The sequence below is a fragment of the Tenrec ecaudatus genome, chromosome 16 (genome assembly GCF_050624435.1).
Source record: "Tenrec ecaudatus isolate mTenEca1 chromosome 16, mTenEca1.hap1, whole genome shotgun sequence".
NCBI classification, from domain to species: domain Eukaryota; kingdom Metazoa; phylum Chordata; class Mammalia; order Afrosoricida; family Tenrecidae; genus Tenrec; species Tenrec ecaudatus.
In genome coordinates, this window is record NC_134545.1 from 88,849,858 (window position 1) to 88,867,746 (window position 17,889).

General features: G+C 54.7%; 1 protein-coding gene across 1 annotated transcript in view; it reads right to left on the bottom strand.

Moving 5' to 3' along the window:
• Window positions 1-11,910: 11,910 nt before the first annotated feature.
• Window positions 11,911-17,889, bottom strand: part of ITPRIP (inositol 1,4,5-trisphosphate receptor interacting protein) — a 28,576-nt gene continuing 22,597 nt past the window's right edge. Inside the window, exon 2 of the mRNA XM_075534158.1 lies at window positions 11,911-15,020. Coding sequence (XP_075390273.1) covers window positions 13,349-15,007 — 1,659 coding nt within the window. The 5' untranslated portion in view covers window positions 15,008-15,020 and the 3' untranslated portion in view covers window positions 11,911-13,348. The remainder of the gene's footprint in view (window positions 15,021-17,889) is intronic.

Consider the following 17,889-nt stretch of genomic DNA (forward strand, 5'->3'; position numbering starts at 1 on the left):
AAATGCATTCTTTGTGATACTCCTTTGTCTGACTCCCCCAACTCGTAGCCTTTAAAGGCTGTGTGTGCTCAGTGCTAACCTGAACACACGCTGGGAAGAGGTGCATGTCTCCTGCTTTGGAGCCTTCATCTGTTGGTCCTTCTGATCATCGGGGCTGGGGCTGACGGTGAGGTTCCGGGCTGACCGAATGCTGGTACTTGTCACCTCAAACAGCCTCCCTCGTGGGACCAGAAGCTGTGGAAGACGGAGGAGAAAGGAGAAAACACGCACATTCTGAATGCCCCCGCCTGGCACAGGCAAGCCCTGCTGGCTGTGTGGGCATGCGTGGTTCTCATACTCATTCCGACGTTGGCCGTGGGCCTGGGAGATGCCAAGGGTCTTGTGACTGGAAAGAATTCCACAGCAGGAAATGAAACACCAGTCCATCACCCTGCACCAAATAAGTCAGAACGTGACGTGCCGTCGGGGCTCAGGATGTCTCGCAAAATGTTCTACAGGTGACATCCTGCCTTCAAAGCACACACACACGTACACACACACCCCCTCGTCCCAGACATGGGCAAAGGTCACCAAAGGATTTGCATCATGCCCTGCTGACTGGTTCACTTTGTCCCAGCAAACACTTCTGGGTGCCTCTTGGGTACCAGCCATGGGGCAGAGGGTACGGTGTACAAATAACAAAAATGCAGGTCCTGAAGAACAGCAGCTTCTCTCCATTCCTCTGGTGGGAACTGATGGGGGAATCTAGTCTTCACTCAGTGTGGCCCCTTGGCTGGCCTGGCCAGGTAGTAGTGCACCATGGAGGGCAAAAAGAGCCAAGAGGACTGAGGACCTTTGCAGGTGTAAATCTCCTGGGCCACAGTGTTTGTTTGGCATTGGGACCCAAGTTACCGTTGACACAACTGCTGACGACGTATGTCTGAGTGGCCCAGACCATCAAGATTCCCACTGGGGGCTCCCCATACTTACTGATTTAGAAAGCGTACAGATCCCGAAAATGAAGCAGGGAGGAAGCAGTGCTTGGAAAAGGTGGCAGATTGGTCCCCACCCAGCAAATCCCAACTTTAGGATTTAAGTACCACTCCGCCAGGCGAGTTCCCTCCTGTTTGCCAGGGCCCAGTCATTGGCACTGCATTCGACTTCTACCTCCTCCCTCATGGCTGTCATCATGGGACCTTCGGCCCACCCTGAGATCTCAACCTCGAGGTGCAACGGGAAAGAGAGAATAAGGCGATGGAATCAGTGGCACAGAAGAGAAGTGGGGTGGGGGCCAGAAAAATTCACAGAGGTTACCAAATATAATCATACAAGAAAGTAGGACCCCTACCATTATCTCAGGCCCTGAGGACAGCCACTCCTAACAACTGACGGGGATAAACAGGGATTTCAGGTGAAAGCGGAAATGAGCTTCAACCCCAGCAGGCCCCTCATTGTGCCAGATGCTGTGGTCATTGGAATCGAGGGTCAGGGAAAGTGGTGTGACTTTCCCGTCCATGGAGGCTCAGAACTGGGACCCAGCCTGCACTGAGTCCACTTCCTAATGGTGGCGGCCGTAGGGACAGCTGGTGGCAGCACCGGGGGACGTCGATTAAATGCTATTTGAACTTCATTCTAGCTCCAAGATCCTCTGATCTTCGTTCACAGAAGTAGCTGTGCTGTGAAAGCAGATTTACCTGAATTGCAAGGTACAAGCCCAAGCTTTCCTTTCACCCCAGCAGGAACTGCCTGTGTGTGTCACCCACATTGCCCCCGGAGCTTTGATGGGGCAGTGGAAGGGGTGGTGATGGCTATGATGTCATGGTGGTGGAGGTGGTGGAGGTAGTGGGGTGGTGGTGATGGTGGTTGGTGGTGTACTGGAGATGGAGGTGGTGGTGAGGGGGGAATCTCTCCCATGATTTCTCACTTTTCCCATCTCCTCTGGTTGATGTTTCCTTATCAAAGTCATTGGCCTTCTTGATGAGAGACTCTGTGTCGTGTGCCGAGCACCAAACTTGAGCCTAGCTTATGTCGGCCTGGCTCCCTGTCATCCAAAGCCTTCGCAGGTGGCCAAATAGCTGACCCAGGAGAGTGCTCCTTGTTCAGCCTCCAGATCTCCCCTCCCCCCCAGCTCAACACCGGTGCCCCCCTTGGAGACCCACTTCCATTTATTTGCATCTGTGAGCTCCTGGGAGGCTGGTCTTTTCAGAATGCTTGACTTGTTCTAGCCCTTAGGTCTTTTTTTTCTCTCTCCAATCATTTTATTGGGGGCTCTTACAACTCTTATCACAATCCATCCATCCATCCATGGTGTCAAGCACATGTGTACATTTGTTGCCCTCATCATTCTCAAAACATTTGCTTTCTACTTGAGCTCTTGGTATCAGCTCCTCATTTCCCCCCTTCCTTCCCCTGCACCCTCCCTCACGAACTCTTGATAATTTATAAATTATGATTATTTTTTCAAGTCTTACACAGTCCGACATCTCCCTTCACCCACTTTTCTGTTGCCTGTCTCCCAGGGAGGGGGTTATATGGAGATCCTTGTAATCAGCTCCCCTTTTTTACCCCACCTTCTCTCAACCCTCCTGGTATTGCCTCTCTCACCACTGGTCCTGAAGGGATCATCTGTCCTGGATTCCCTGTATTTTTAGTTCCTGTCTGTAGCAGTGTACATCCTCTGGTCTACCCAGATTTGTAAGGTAGAATTGGGATCATGATAGTGGGTGGGGAGGAAGCATTTAGGAACTAGAGGAAAGTTGTATATTCATCGTTGCTACACTGCACCCTGACTGGCGTCTCCTCCCCGTGACCCTTCTAAGGGGATGTCCAGTGGCCTGCAGATGGGCTTTGGGTCTTCACTGCCCTCCCTCATTCACAATGATGTGGTTTTTGTAAGCCCGGTTTCCCATCCCTGGAATCTTCTTCAGAGCAGCCTCCTGTTTCTTCGTAACCAGTTTGTTCACAAAGTTCGACTCACTACTCTTCTTGTGCAAAGAGAGGCAGCAGCACCTAACGTTGTGTTCAGGCCTGTGACGACTCCTGGTCAGACCCGCAGACTCAAATCCTGGCTCTGCAGAGTCGTCAAATTCCTCAGGCAGGTAACTTAGCCTCTTTGTGCCTCAGCTCCTTATCTGTAAATGGGGACCCCTGAGAACTAAATGGAGAGGGTTGTTGGAGACCCAACGAGACTCCCCAGGACGGCCTGAGCCCGTGCCAGGGGAGCGCCCGGGTCTCGCTGCGGGGGTCACGCTCCCAACACTTTGTGCCAACAGATGTCGGGCACTGCACTGCACGCGCCTGGACTCGGGATGTTGGGGGTGTTTCCTGGTTGTCTCGTGTGTGTAGACATCGTCTCCAGTCACCTCTGGGCTCAAGGTGTTCAACACCGAAAGGCCTAGTTGAACACCAGGAGTCGTGAGACTTTGCTGTGCTGATGGTGACCTGAAGGCCCTTCTCTGATGGAGGGGCTGCAGACTCTCACTCCTCTGCCCTTTGGAGCCAGTGATTTCCTTCCTTCTGAGGGTTGATATTCCAGGGAGTTGAAGTGACCACAGGCCTGAGACCCTTACCAGGCAGCCAGGTGCTGAATGGACACACACACACACACACACACACACACACACACACACTCACTCACTCACTCACACTCGCATGCACGCAGACCCCGGATGCTGCTGGCTTATGCAAAGGTCAATTAGACAAGTGCCAAGGATGCGCTGCCCTGTCCCATCCTCCCCAGGATTCACCAGGAGCCCCCTTTGGCCAGTAGACAGCCTCCCATCTGAAGGTGTGGCTGAATGCAACAGCCTCCTGGGGTCTGGCTGAAAGAGACGCTCCCAGGCCTGTCCTGGAGCAGGGGGAGGGGGCAGCGTGGGATCTGGGAAGGCACTGCCCACTGGGCAGCAGGACCAGCCCCTGTGCCAGCTTCCGAGGAACGTAGGACTAAGTAGTGGGCTAGCAAGTGAGAGAATGGACATCTACTAACCAACAACTCAAACTCACTGCGTAGGGGCCCTACAGGGCAGGGTTGAACTGCTCCCGATGGGTTTCTGAGACTGTAACTCTTTACAGGAGTAGAAAAGCCCCATCTTTTTTCCTCAGAGCAGCTGGCGGGTTTGAACTGCTGACTTTCCGGTTAGCAGCCCAACCCAGAACCACCGCACCACCAGCACCAGGGCTCCTTAAAACGGCATGCACCGTCTCGGGGTTTAGAAAAGTCTCCCGAAGGCGGTGTGCACATGTCTCTGCATTTCTGTTTGCCACATCCCTGTGAGTTACATGCTGTTTTTAAGCCTGGATGTAGGAGGCAAGAGCTAACTACTCTCATTTAACAGCTGAGTGAGTCAAGTAACTTTTCCAAGCGTCCCACAGCCAGTCATGGACACAGCAGCAGATGGCCGACCCCAGAGCCCGTGTCCCTGACTGCTTCCTCCTCGTTGACATGCCCTTGTCCTCCACCCTTCCCCTGCCTTCCTCTTAGCCTTCTCCCTCCAGGCTGAGAGCTGTGGGTCACTTGCCTTTGCACGTGGCAAAGCCTGTCTAGTTTACAACTGTAGTGAGAGAGAAAGGGGCGGGTGAATGAGCAAATACATGAATGAACGGATCATGGACCTTAGAAGCCTGCCCTTCCCAGCGCGGCTGTCCTAGTCTTTTGGCCCCTCTGCTGTCCAAAAGAGGTGCCCTGTCTCCAGGATACCTCCTGGGTAGCCTTTCTCTGGCTCTGTTGTTGCTATGCCAACTGTTGGTCTAGACGCCTGGTGTCTGCCTGTGAAGGATCTAGGGAGCTGAGGGGTGAGGAGGGACCAGATGAGAGGTCCCCTCATACTGGGGGCCCAGCCAGCACACTGAGTGGTCAGAGGGAGTGGAAGGAGGCGTTCTTGAGACAGCCTCCCTCCCTGCACCCCACCCCCACCCCGGGGAATCCAGGAAGTAGGAGTCTGGCTGGAAGGTGCCCTCCCCAGGGTAAGGTAGTCACTGGTGCCTTGCCTACTGAACAGCTTACTATTGGCCAGGCCCCAAGCCAAGTGGTTCATATGGGCCTTTCATTTGCTCTTCTCCACGGCACTGGGGGGGAGGCGGGTGGGGACAGGCAGGCAGGCCTCGCTTAGAAGTGAAAATGGCAAGCCTTTGCTTCATGTCCTTTGGACAAGTTCTCAGGAGAGACCAGTCCCTGGAGAAGGGCATCCTGCTGGGTGCAGTAGATGGACAGTGGAAAAGAGAAGGCCTGCGGCGAGATGGAATGCTGCAGCGCCTTCCTCAAAGAGCCCAAACACAAGAACAACTGTGAGGACGGCGTAGGACCGCGCCTTGTTTCCTTCCGCTGCATACAGCGGTGATGAGTCAGAACCTAGGGGACAGCACCCAACAACTGGTGGGGTCTCCCGATCTCGTGAGTCTCTGTGTAGCTTTGTCCTGAGAGGAGGCTGGGCAGGACTGCACCCGAAGGCCTCCACACCGAGCAGTCTCATAGGTGCACATCGGGCAGGGGCCCACCTCCTTTCTTTATCAGGATGGGTGAGCGTTCAGGTCTTGGCTTCTTTTAGATCAGCGGTTCTCAACCTGTGGGTTGTGACCCTTTTGGTGGTCAACTGACCCTTTCAGTGGTCACCTATGACCATTGGAAAACTGTTACTCATGCTACACCATGCTTCAAGCCAAAATTTCATTGATTTGTAATTAGAAATAAATATTTCACAATATAGAATTACATATTGTTTTTGTGATGAATCACTGCTTTCATTTTGTTCAATTTGTAACAATGAAAATACATCCTGCGTATCATGTTTACATGACGATTCATAACAAAATGACAGTTATGAAGTAGGAGCTGTATTGAAGGGTCGCGGCATTAGGAAGGCTGAGAACCACTGTTTGAGTGGCTTCCCTGCCTGGCCAGGTTATAAGACGAGCGAAGAAGGAAAGAAATACGTGCAGAGCATGTCTTAGGAACCAGCAAAGCTGTGGTTATTCAGAGTGCTGACCGCCACCAGGCCCCTGTGTAGGAAGCATCCGGCTGATCAAGGTGTTTACTAATGGGTGACTATTTAGTCCCCTGCGCCTCTGTGTCTCTGCAGATGAGTATTGCAAAGTGACTGTTGTTTGTGACTTTGCTGCTAAAAGCATTGAGAGATAACTCAGCTATTTAAGATCTCTTTGAGGCCCTCTTGAACCTTGCATATCCCTGTGACTGTCTTTGAACCTAGTGCTTTTATTATTCTAAAGTTAAGAAACTGTGACTAGTTAAGTAACATTTGCATAGATAAGAGTTTAGGAATGTTTAAGTTCTTTGATGTTTGTTTTGTAACCAATTCCCTTGTGTAAGAAGAGTATATATACCAAGCTTCAAATATACTGGAGACTTCAGCCCATCAGATTGGAGTCCTCCCGATCCCATGCTTTGTACATAGCTCTTTCTTTTCCATTCATTCGCACGCCTCAGTTCCAACCCAGCTTGATGCGGAATAGCTGGTCTAATCCCCCCCCCCCACCCGCACCCCTGGCCCTGAGCCTGGCTCTACTCCGGGCTTCTGCTGTAGTCTGGCTTGATCCCTAGGCCTGGAGTGAGGGGCTGACTATAGGTAGACTAGTTCTCATTGACTCAGCAGTTTGGGGGCTGATCTGGAGGGTTCGGATGCCAGAGGGGCAGGCTCAGCATTATCTATGCTTTCGGGAAGACAGAGCCATGGTCAGTCCATGCGGGTCCCACCGGCCCAGGACACTTTCGTTCTAGCAATCCTGTCTACTGCGCAGCTCTAGGGGAGCAGGGAGGCCGTGGGGGCTCAGAGTCGTGGCTGGCCAGCTGGGACGTCAGGTGTGGTAGTTATATAATCTGGTGTCAATTTGAGAGGATTACGAGGGAAGGGGTGGAGTCTGGCCTGTCAGTCAACATATAACCAATGAGGTCTCTGTGTATGCCTGGCCTTCTCCTGGGAATTCTGGGAACTCCTATTTTTCCTCCTTGGAGGTGGGAGACATCTCACTCTGCTCACTTCTTTGGAGACGCTCCACTGACAAGGCTGACTCCCTGGGAGACATCCCTGAAGAGAAGCCACATGGACCTATCCTGATGCAGCCAGAACCCTGGAGCTGGAGAAGCCACGTGGAGCCCCTGTCAGCACTGAAATGCTTACACTGCCACTGGATCCAAAGACTTTCCACCCACTGGCCTGTGATCGTCCCGCATTCGGCGTCATTGCATGTGTTTCGTGAGTCTGAAAAGGACTTTATAGATTGGTCGCAGACATATGGGCTAATATCAGACTTAGGGACTTAGACTGGACTGGGTTGGGATGTTTTCTTAATGGACAATTACCCTTTATATAAAACTCTCTTTTATACACATATGAGTGTTTATAAATTTGTTTCAGGTCACCAGGCTAACAGAACAGGCTTATGAGAAATGGCACTAGCTGGTCTTTGCTCCCTCTTTTCATTTTAAACTAGTTATCCTAAAAGGCACCTAAAATGTCACTCTTCAGCAGGGCCGAAAGGAAACAGATTGGACCCGACTCTCCCAAAGCTGCTACCCCGCCAGGTCCTACAACGCTCACCTGCACTGCTAAGACCTGCCTTTCCCACGAAGAAAACAAGAAAGGTCGCTCGCTTGTTCCTGCAGGAATGGCTCTGAGGCCTGTGTGGTTCTCTGGCTGGCAGGCAATGTGTGGCTGACAGCTGTACTTTCTGGGTTCTCTGTGGGGGCTGCCGGGGAGCCCCACAGGGATGGGAATATAAAGCCGCGCAGGAAGAAATAAATGGGCCTTGGGCTTCGGTGAGCGGAGCACAGGCATTTGGGAGGCAAAGAGGCAGCTGTCTTGGGGAGACTTTCTCTGGAGAGGCTGTCCTCATCATCTCCTGGGTGATGAGTAAAACCCGGGACAGCGCTAGTGAGAGCACATCTCGTTGTGCTCGGATCAGGCGTCAGGGTCCACAGCACTTCCCTTTCCATTACTCACTGGCCTGGGGCACCAAGTCCTTGTCCTCCTCCACTTGCGTTCGTTTGCTACAGAGAGCCCCCTGGACCCAGGCCAGAGCACACGGTTCCCTCAGCACTGGGCCAAGATGCCTTTTCCTTGGTCTTGGGCTGTGCTGACTGAAGAGATCCCAGGCCATGCCTTCTTTTTGGTGATTCAACTGTGCAGGGGCTGAATCTAGCGACAGGCTGGTGAGTAGCCATGGTTCTCACATCCGGGCGACCAGTACGTGTGTCAGAGTAGAACTGCTTCTCCCTGGCCCTTCCAAGGAACCTCTGGGAGAAATGGAACTGCCAACTCCAACCGCATGGCGAGTGACTATCCTCCCACCGTCACTGTGACACCCTTGTGACACCCGCCAACTCCTTGGTGAGCGCAGAATAGGACAGTGACGAGGAGAGGGCCGATCACTTCCAAGCAGGCTGTGTGCCCAGAGATGCTGCTCATGGCCGTGTTTAGAACAACAGAAACGGGGAGGCCACCTAGGTGCTCCTGGCTCTGGGAGCAAGGGGGCATGTATGACGGGGAGAGGCTGGGTGAGTTAGGGTACAGGTGTTCACGAAGATAGTTTAAGGAGGAAGGGAATGCATTATTTATGCACAAAAAACAAATGTTACACACACACAGGACACATCCATCTGTAGTACAATTTTGGAAAGAAGCAGACAAAATTTAATATTGGTTATTTCTGGGGAGTGGTCTGAGAAGTCGGGGTGGCAGTTTTCTGTCATTCATTGGATTTTTAAAAAAATCACAAGTGCCTTACTTTCATTTCAAAACAAACGAGCTAAAACAAGCTATCCTTGGGCAGTAACCAGAGACGGTAACTCCCATCTCCTCCTCAGGGTGGAGGCGGGAGAACAGACAGAAGGGTGCAGCAGGTCTGGGATGGGGGACTCAAAGGCACCCATCTCCCTTCACCCTGTGGCTCTTGGCTCTCTCCCGGAGGCCCCTGGGCCAAAGCAAACAATCTTCCAGCTTCATCCCATGACGTGCAGACAGGCTGGGGCATGAGAATGTTCTGAATCACAGCCCCACGTGACTTTAGGTCAAAACTTCCTGGGCTCCACTCACCGCTGTCCAGTGGCCACCAAGCTGGCTTTGGAAGCTGGCCACATACCCAGCAGCACCCAGCACAGCCCTGACAACATCCTTAAGGATGCTGTAGTTCCGGGGTCACTCAGCTGACCACCTGACTCAAACCCTGCCAGTGGCTCACCACTATCTGTTGTCCACGTCCAAGTGTGCCTCGGGCTTCAGTGCCAGAGGCTTTTTAGGGTTCATCCTCACTCTACCTTTCCAGCCTTGCTGATTGAGCTCTCAGTAGGTACCACCTCTGCCTAGGTTCCAAGCCTGCCTTGGCTACCCACCAGCAGGATCTTGTATATGCCGCTCCACCACTCGCCCCGGGGCCTCTGTTTCTTCATCTGGAGACCAGGGAGGACAATAAGGGACCCCACTTCACTGGGATGACATGGGAATTAATTGAGTTAATACCAAGGCAAGGCAAAAATTATTGCTGCCTGGACTTCAGTTCATACATTTCCAGGCTGCTTCTAAACAAAACCTGTCTCACCCTGTCTCTGCAGTCCGTGGATGGCTGCAGTCAAGCGCTCTCAGTCACACACTTTGGGATACACTTTGGGATCCCAAAGAAATCCTCTTGGCAGATTTTTCTCAAAGGACACCTGACCGCCATGGGGGCTGAGTGGGAAGACACTTTAGGAAAATTGAAAACTGCCCTGCGGAGCAAAAGGCCAGGAAAATTGATTCAAGGCATTTCCCAGCACGGCAGTGCACCTGTTTATTCCTTGGGGGTCTCGGGGGCTGTCCCAGGAGACTTTCTTTGGGAAACCTTGCGCCAACCACCCTGCAGCTCTCCTCTTGCCCCTGCAGACTTGTGTTCTCCAAATTCAAAGGACGTTTAAAAGACCACGGGCACTGTAAGAGCCCCCAATAAAATGATTTTAAAAATGACCACAGACATGATTCCAGTCTTCCCCACATGCCCCAAGTGTTGTTTCGACAGGCGGTACATAGAAGGGCACACAATTCTTTTGGGGTGGCAGTAGCTAAGAGAGATGGAAACATTCTCAGAAGTGTGTGTGCTTGGATGAAGGAGAAACAGTAGCTCCGCATTTTGCGATTTGCCTTTCAGAAAGATTCCGGGATATTGTTGTAACAATACTTTGGAGTGGCCCTTGGCTATTTGAATGTTGGTAGAACACCCTGCAGCCTGGTTTCTCTGAGTTCATTGTCATTGCATCATTTCTGACTCACAGTGACCCTATCTGAGAGAGTAGAACTGCCTCTGTGGGTTTCTGAGACTGTAAAACTTTACAGGAGGGAGCCTCGTCTTTCTCCTGGGGAGCTGTTGGTGGTTTCAAACTCCTGACCTGTGGCTAGCAGTCCGTAGTAGTTACGTAGTCTGGTGTCAACTTGCAAAGGGGTGGAGTCTAGCCTGTCAATCAAGTCACAGCTTGATGGCCTCACTTGGAGGTGCCTTGGAAGATAGAGCTGACTGAAGGCCAGATACACAACTGACTCTCTGCTCCATCTTCCCACCAACAAAACACATGGAGCTAAGCTAGAGCCCTGGAGCAGGAGCCACATGGAGATCCCTGCCACCGTTAAGATGCTTCCACTGCCACTGGATCCATCAGACTTGCCACCCACTGGCCTGTGACCTTCCTGCATTCAGCATCATTGCATGTGTTTCATGAGTCTGAAGAGGAATTTCTAGATTGGTATCGGACATATGGGCTAATACTGGACATACAGACTTGAACTGGACTGGGCTGTTTTCTCAATATACGACTGCTCTTTTATATAAAGCTCTTTCTTATGCACATATGAATATGAATTTGTTCCCCTAGTCAACCCAGACCAACACACAGTCCGACGTATTATACACCTTCTATAGCACCAGGTCTCCTGTGAGGATGATGGTCCTGCTTCAATGCTACCTTCTTAGGTTTTCCTACTTCCCACCTCCACCCCGTCTTCCATGGTTCTGGCTGGAATGCCTGCACACAGCCTGTATCTATGGGCAGCACCCCGGGACCTTCCCTACCTGCTTTCAGCTAGTTATGCTGCTTGGGCTCTGGGAATCTCCTGGGCAGTTTGGTAGAATGGAGATGCTGTCATTTGCGGTGTGGCCCAGGAACCTGCCCCAGGTGATACCAACGTGAGCAGTCCGGGACCTCACCTGGAGAAGCAGCCCAAACGAACTGGCTCCCTCCTCGGAGCCCACCAGCATGGCTTGGTCTTGCCTGTGCTGTTCACAGGTAAGTAGTCAGGCACCGACCTGACTCGGCCCCTCCCGGGGCACAGCTTGGCTCTCCTCATTTTTCGAGCTTCCATCCTGCCTCATGCATGTTCGGCAACTGCCACAACCCTGTGGACTTGCTCCAGAAAGATGCCTCGACCACCCTTTGCCTCCCTCGCTCTTCCTGCTCCTCCTGTCACAAGACGCTGTGTTCCCATGATGCCTCAGACTCTCCAGGGCACTTCTGCCCTGAGCGCTACTGTAGGGAAAGTCATTCCCCAGAGAATGCCCATTATAAAGGGTGGGAGAAGCCTTCCTCCACATGGGGTGCCTGTGGATCGGCTGGTGGTCTGTACTGTACCGCTGACCTTGCAGTCAGCAGCCCGCAGTGTAACCACTGGGTCCCCAGGGTGCACACTCTGTGACAGGAGGTCGGCCAGCAGGGAGGAACCCACTCTCCACCTGCCTTCCCAAGGCGCTCTCTGCAACTCTGCAGAAGGTGCTGCCTCACGGTTGGGGGGTTTAGGGTGGAGGCGCTGGAAAGGGTCTGTCAGGGCAGATAGTTTCCTGTCTGCTGGAAAGGGAAGATGAGCTTCTGTATGTCAACAGGAAATGCACCCCCTACCCAACCCTGCTCGCAGCTCCGGGGAGCCTCCCAAGTTTCCCCAGGTGAATGACAAACCCGGAGACCGCTTCCACTCTGCGCAAGCGCACCATTCTCCTTTTATTAAAAATAAGGCAGCATGGAACACCAGGTGTCCCACGAGAGCCCCGCCCAAGTTCAGAGGTATCTCTGGTACAGAAAAGATCCCGTCGTCCCGTGGGGGATCTGCTGTCTGGGTCCCAATAGGACATTGGAGGGTGGTTTCCTCAGTGGGCTTTGTCCAGTCGGGGAGGTGACTCAGGTTTGTTTGTGGCTCTTGGAGGCTGGTTCCTGGTGGCTGGGGTCTCCCCCAAGCACGGCGGGGGGGGCAGGGGGGTAAAGACAGAGGGGGCAAGAAAGGCACAGGTGATAATAAATAAAGAAGTCCACCCCCTGATTCTGGTGATGAATCCTGAGGGAAATGGGTCCTGATCTGGCTCCTGACAAGACACCCTCATGCAGGCTGGTTCCAGGGCATGGGGCCAGTTGCTGAAGGACAAGGGAGGGCAGGCCGGGAGGACAGACCCAAGCCCGCCACCCTGTGAAACTCCAGACTACTCGGAAGGTCCCCTAGAAATGTCAGGGGCCTGCTCACAGCTAAGGGGCCCTGGGCCCTTAGCCATGTACACTGTCCATCTCCTTGAGCTTTCTTGAGTCCCTGGTGTGAGTGTACTCTGGGGGTGAGGGGCAGGGGGAAAACTCCTTCCTGCCTGCCCTTCTTGAGGTGCCCTGGGCACTCCTGTTGAACTGGGTGTTGTGTGGGGGGCGTGGCCAGCCTACACTGAAGGGAGAGCCAGATGCTGGGGAGGTACAGATAACCTCCTTGGCCCTCTGTGGGGCTAATAAGGCTTGTCCCAGGGAGCTGGGCCTCTTCTTCTGAGCAGCCTCCCAGTGTCCACCCCCACTCCCCACATGCTGAGACCCACCATGCTGTGGGGAGGAGGGGAAGACGTGAGGCTCAGAATGTGGCCACCAATGAGCTTGGATCTCTACCAGGTCTTTCCCCCACACAGAGTAGGCAGGTGGCAGCCTACGGGATGCCAAGTGCCGTGCAGCCCCTGAGCGGAGGGCCCAGCCTCCCCAGCTCATAGCTATCAGTGTCCTGGCTGAAGTCCTCTCGCTGTTCCTGGTCAGCCGGCATGTTGGCAGCTCCTCTGGGAACATTCAAGCAAAGGCTGGACATGCGGTGTGAAGCCCGTGTTGGAATTGTGTCTATGTTGGTGTCCTCAGAGGGCTCTGACCCCATCTTGGCCATCCACGGAGATGTAAGAGTGGCCTAGCACAGGAGCAGCTCCCCAGCCCCACAACAGCTTCTATCTAAAGGCCCCATGGCTGTCCAGGCACACCAGCTTCCTCCTATCTACGGACCCTTGCTTTCCAGGCACAAAGACCCACGGGTCCCAACAGAGCCACCATCGTCCCATGAAGGCTTGTAGAGTACAGGTGTGCTGGGGTGCCCACCGGCATGGCCTCTGGGTCCCCAATGTCCTACAAGATGACAGCTTTGGGGAGCGGGCTGGCATGGTCCGAAGGGATGTGCAGGGAATACTCGCTCACAAGGGCCGGGATGTTCTTGAGCATCTCATAGAAGGAGTCCACCGTCTGGCGGTAGAGACTCCGCTGCAGGACGAAGGGCTGGAAGAGGTTGAGGGGCTCGGCCCTGCGGATGGCCTGCGGGAGTCCCGTGGCCTCCGGCACCTTGCGGTTGCCGATGAAGAAGTGGCAGAGCCGTTTTTCCAGCAGGCTCTTCTCAAGCGATCGGAGCAGCTCCCGCAGCCGGACATCCAGCTGCTCGGCCCTCCAGTCGGGGCCCGGTCGAGCAAGCAGCAGGTGCAGCAGGGCCGTCTTCAGGTGGTAGGTGCTGAGCCCGCTGGGCCCGGTCAGGCGGTTCTGCTTGGAGAGCAGGAAGGAGGCGATCTGTAAGCAGCTGAGGTGGCAGGCGCCCTCGGGCAGCGTCTTGGACTTCATCCGGAGGAAGTGCCGCTCGTAGACTGCGAAGGACAGGAGCCAGTCGGTGCTGGATGCTGGGCTCACCTGGGAGGGCCCCCTGGGCAGGTGGGAGACAAAGTACAGGTCCGAGTCCTCGCACTGGATCACGGGAATCAGGTTGAAGGGCATACACTTCCCTGAGCGGAACTTGATCTTCAGGGAGCCCGGGGTGTCCAGCTGGCCAAAGGCCAGGTCGAACTCGTACTTGTGGGCGATGCGGTGCCAGGCCCGGGTGAGGGCCGTCTGGAACCACTTCATGACCTGCACGGTGTCCAGGTACGGGGACCCCGAGGCGCACAGCAGCTCCTCCATCTCCCCGCCAGGCCGGCGCCTGCCGTTCTGACTGTGCAGGAGACACAGCATGTCTTCGCCGAGCTTGGTCTTGTCGCAGACACAGCCCAGCGCTGCGTCGTCCGCGCGCACCACCTTGATCTGCCCATAGCCCTGGCCGCCCAGGGGCACTGAGCGGCCGGAGCACCAGAGCTCGGGGTGGAAGCGGTAAGGCTCAGGGGGCGTGAAGGGTACAAAGAGGTTGCAGACCAGGGGCCTGTCGACTTGCCAGTTCTCGTACATGCTGCCCACCCCCATGAAGTCCTCCACCTCCATGTCCGTGTCCCGGTTGCAGAGGCTCCTCAGGGCTTCCAGCAAGTCGTCCACGAAGCCTTCCACGAACTCCCGGGTGCGGGCGGCATCGGCCGTGGCCCCCCGGATGCAGCGCTCATAGAAGTGGCCGAGCGTGGCCTTGTCGGGCAGGGTGAGGCCGAGGAGCGGGGTGGCCCCCAGGCCAGGCAGCTCATCCTCGTCCCCCGCTGGGCACTCGGCGGGCAGTCCGTCCTGGTGGTCCTGCCGCCACACCTCGATCATCAGGAAGAGGATCATGCACAGGGTACTCCAGAGGTCCCAGGCGGTGTGGGTCTCGCTCGGCGGCGGGCCCTCGGCTGCCGCCTGCTCCATAGCCACCTCCTCGGCCGCCAGCTGCGCCACCTCCTCCTCCAGGCGCAGCCGCTCCAGCTGCAGCCTCTCCTGGTGCGCCTGCATCTTTCGCAGGATCTCCTCCTCGTTCTCCGGGATGGTGGCGTTCTCCCGAGGGAAGAGGAGCGGGTGGTTGATGATGGCCGTCACCACCACCAGGCACACCCGGAAGAGCCCCAGCGCCATGGCCCGTGCTGACCTGGAACAGAGACAGGCAGACAGTCACACCGAGCGTCCCTGCATCGGGGAAGGCCACCCAACCAACAGCACTCCCGACCAACCCCTGTGACTTCCTCGGGAACCTCAGTCTGGCCTTGGGAAAGAACCACCCCTCATCCCCCAATACGTTGCTGTCAACCTTGGCGCAGTCACCCACAACCTTGGCTTAGTAACCCATCTGTTTCTGGCCTTGTAGCCAACCCCCTTTCTGGCAATAGCACCTCACTTTGCCCTTTCCATTCTTAGTCCAGATGGTCTGGATGGGGAATAGCAACGCAGTGAATTATTGAACAAGGTGCTTCTGGCCAAAGCCTTTGTTACTCCAAATGGTCCCGGGGAAGAAGATACTGATGGGATGATATGATTCAGCTGTGAATGAGCCTGGTGGGCGTGAACTCGGTCATCTCAGAAGCAAGCAAGGGGGATCTAACTACCAGCAAGAGACACGAGCCAGGAGTGGGCGTGTCCTCTGGACCCTGAGATCCCTGGGCACTGAGCCTCCTTGACCCAGGTGACAGCTCAACCCCCGGGGAGCAGCAGAGCAGCAGAGCCAGGATGAGACAGAGCAGTGGACTTCCTGGCCCACCGAGTAAGTAAAGCTGCTTGCTTCGGGTTAGGTGGCTGACTCGTGGAACGGGATGCCTCTGGGCATGTAAGGGGTGGGTGGGTAGGGGAACTGGTACTTTCAGGTTGGAGTTATAGTGGAGTAGGATGCCCCTTAACGAGTGTTGGAGCACTGCCTCGGCTGAAGGCCAGAAGAGAACCTGTGGGTGTGGCAGAGAACAAACTGGCCAGACAGAACAGCGATATCCTTAGTATTTCTTACTATAACTGCACCCCGGTAACTTCTCTAATACACTCCATAAGCATGAGCATTGTGAGTTCATTGTGGCCCCAGCAATGAAGTATTGAACCCAGTTGAAAAGCAAAGTGCTGTGGGAGACAGGGCAGGAACGAACCCATCTCCCAGCTGCAAGGGTGAGTCGATAACCCAGGCCCCAGACCATCAGCCTATTCAACTCCCTTGGTCATAGTGATAGGTTCAGGAATGGAGCATTAGACTCAATTCAGACCAATGGGAGACATGCCTCGGAAATCCTGGACCAATGGCGAGAAGGACTGGCCGTGTTGCCTAGGGCTACCACGAGAACAAAACTGCACCTCTAGGGCTGATGGCTCGCTACTACCATGAAGGAGCTCCTCCTGGAGAAAGAGGCCAACAGAGGACACAGGATTCTGTGCCTGGTCCTGGGGACACAGTCTGAGCTTCCAGATCCAGGTAATGTTTGCAGTCATGACTGATGGACCTATTCATCCTCTATGCCAACACGTCCACTTTTGGGTTTCAGCCAGTTTGAGTTATTTGTCTGGCACCCGAAATGGAGACAGTCTTGACTACAGCAGCTCTCTCTTCCTCTACGGAATCCTCTCTGGCAGATGCCATCTTCTCTCAATGCGGTAAAACCGAGTGGCTAAGAGATAGGGACTGGGCTCCCAAGCCATCCCTGTCTCACTGTGTGACCTTGGGTGTGTGGATTCACCTCTCTGAGCGCCAGTTTCCTTCCTAAACAAGCGGAGGCTTGCCAGTATTATTGCATCGGTGGTCATGCGGCACAGTGAACAGCGCACACTCACGCCAACATTTGCTGAGTTGGAGACCGCTCTGCACTCCAAGCTCAGACACACATACCTTCTGGCCTCCCACCTGCCCCAGGACAAGGAACGTGCCAGTCTTTAGACCTAATGGGCACAAAGGAGCAGGCATGCGTCACCAGGTGAGGGCACCTCTGCAGCTCATCCCTGGCAAGAGGGAAGACACAGGTGGCTTCCCTTGGCTGCCAGCCACCTTGTGCACAGCCAGCTGCTCCAATGATTCAGGCAGCTCCACCCTGCTTGCAGCCGGACGCGCCAGCAAGACAAGAAAGGAGTGGGCTTGCATGGGGGGGGCAGGAGGGTGGTCTGGGCTCTGCAGAAGTCAGTCTGCAGGCAAGTGTATTTCTGGGGGGTGGCTCCCCCTGAGAAGGAACTCTGGGGACCAGTGAAAGTGGAGGAAGCAGACTGGAAGGACGGTGGGGTGAGAAACAAGCGGAGGGGCAGTCTGCCAGCTGCTCTTCTCCACACCCAGCAGCCACTCGCTAGATAATTGCAGAAACAGGCCAGCCCTGGTTTTCCCATTAGGGAAACGTCAATGGGCAGGGAAAGAAGAGCCAGGGTGGTCCACGGCCAAACTGGGAGGGCGGCTGCTTCCCGTGGATCCCAGTCATGGAGTTCTAACAGAGAGCGGGCAATGGCGAGATTGTTTGGGGCTTCTGAGTGCCTCTGGAGCCCCTGTACAAGCTGTGAGCACAGCAGGCCCTGACCAGTCATTGGGAGAGTCCTTGGCAACAGACAACCGCTGGAAGCCCCTGTTTCCATGCCAACACAGGGACAGATGCCACCCACTGAGGTTTGGCATCGCCACCCACTGAGGTTTGGCGTCATCACCCAGTCCCGCCACTGAGAAGTCCTCCTCCCTACCCAACAAGTCTCTGATGCTCCCCGTCTATCTTTGTGCAGGGCAACGGCGGGCTGTCACAGTCCCCTAGGACCAATGCAGCCTAAGGCCAACTTCACGCAGGACCTTGAGCCAGGGGTTAAGAGGACGGACATTGGAGGAGACAGAGTTAGTCCCCCAGCCCCCGCGCCTGTCAGACAGCTGTCCTCAGACAAATCACTCAAGACCTCGGAACTTTAGTTTCTTCCCCTGTGGAATGGAGAGACGAGGATTTATTTATGGGTCATATTTATTTAATCTACCCACTCCTCACTTATCGGCGACATGGTTAGGTTTCGAAGGCCGGGCCATTATG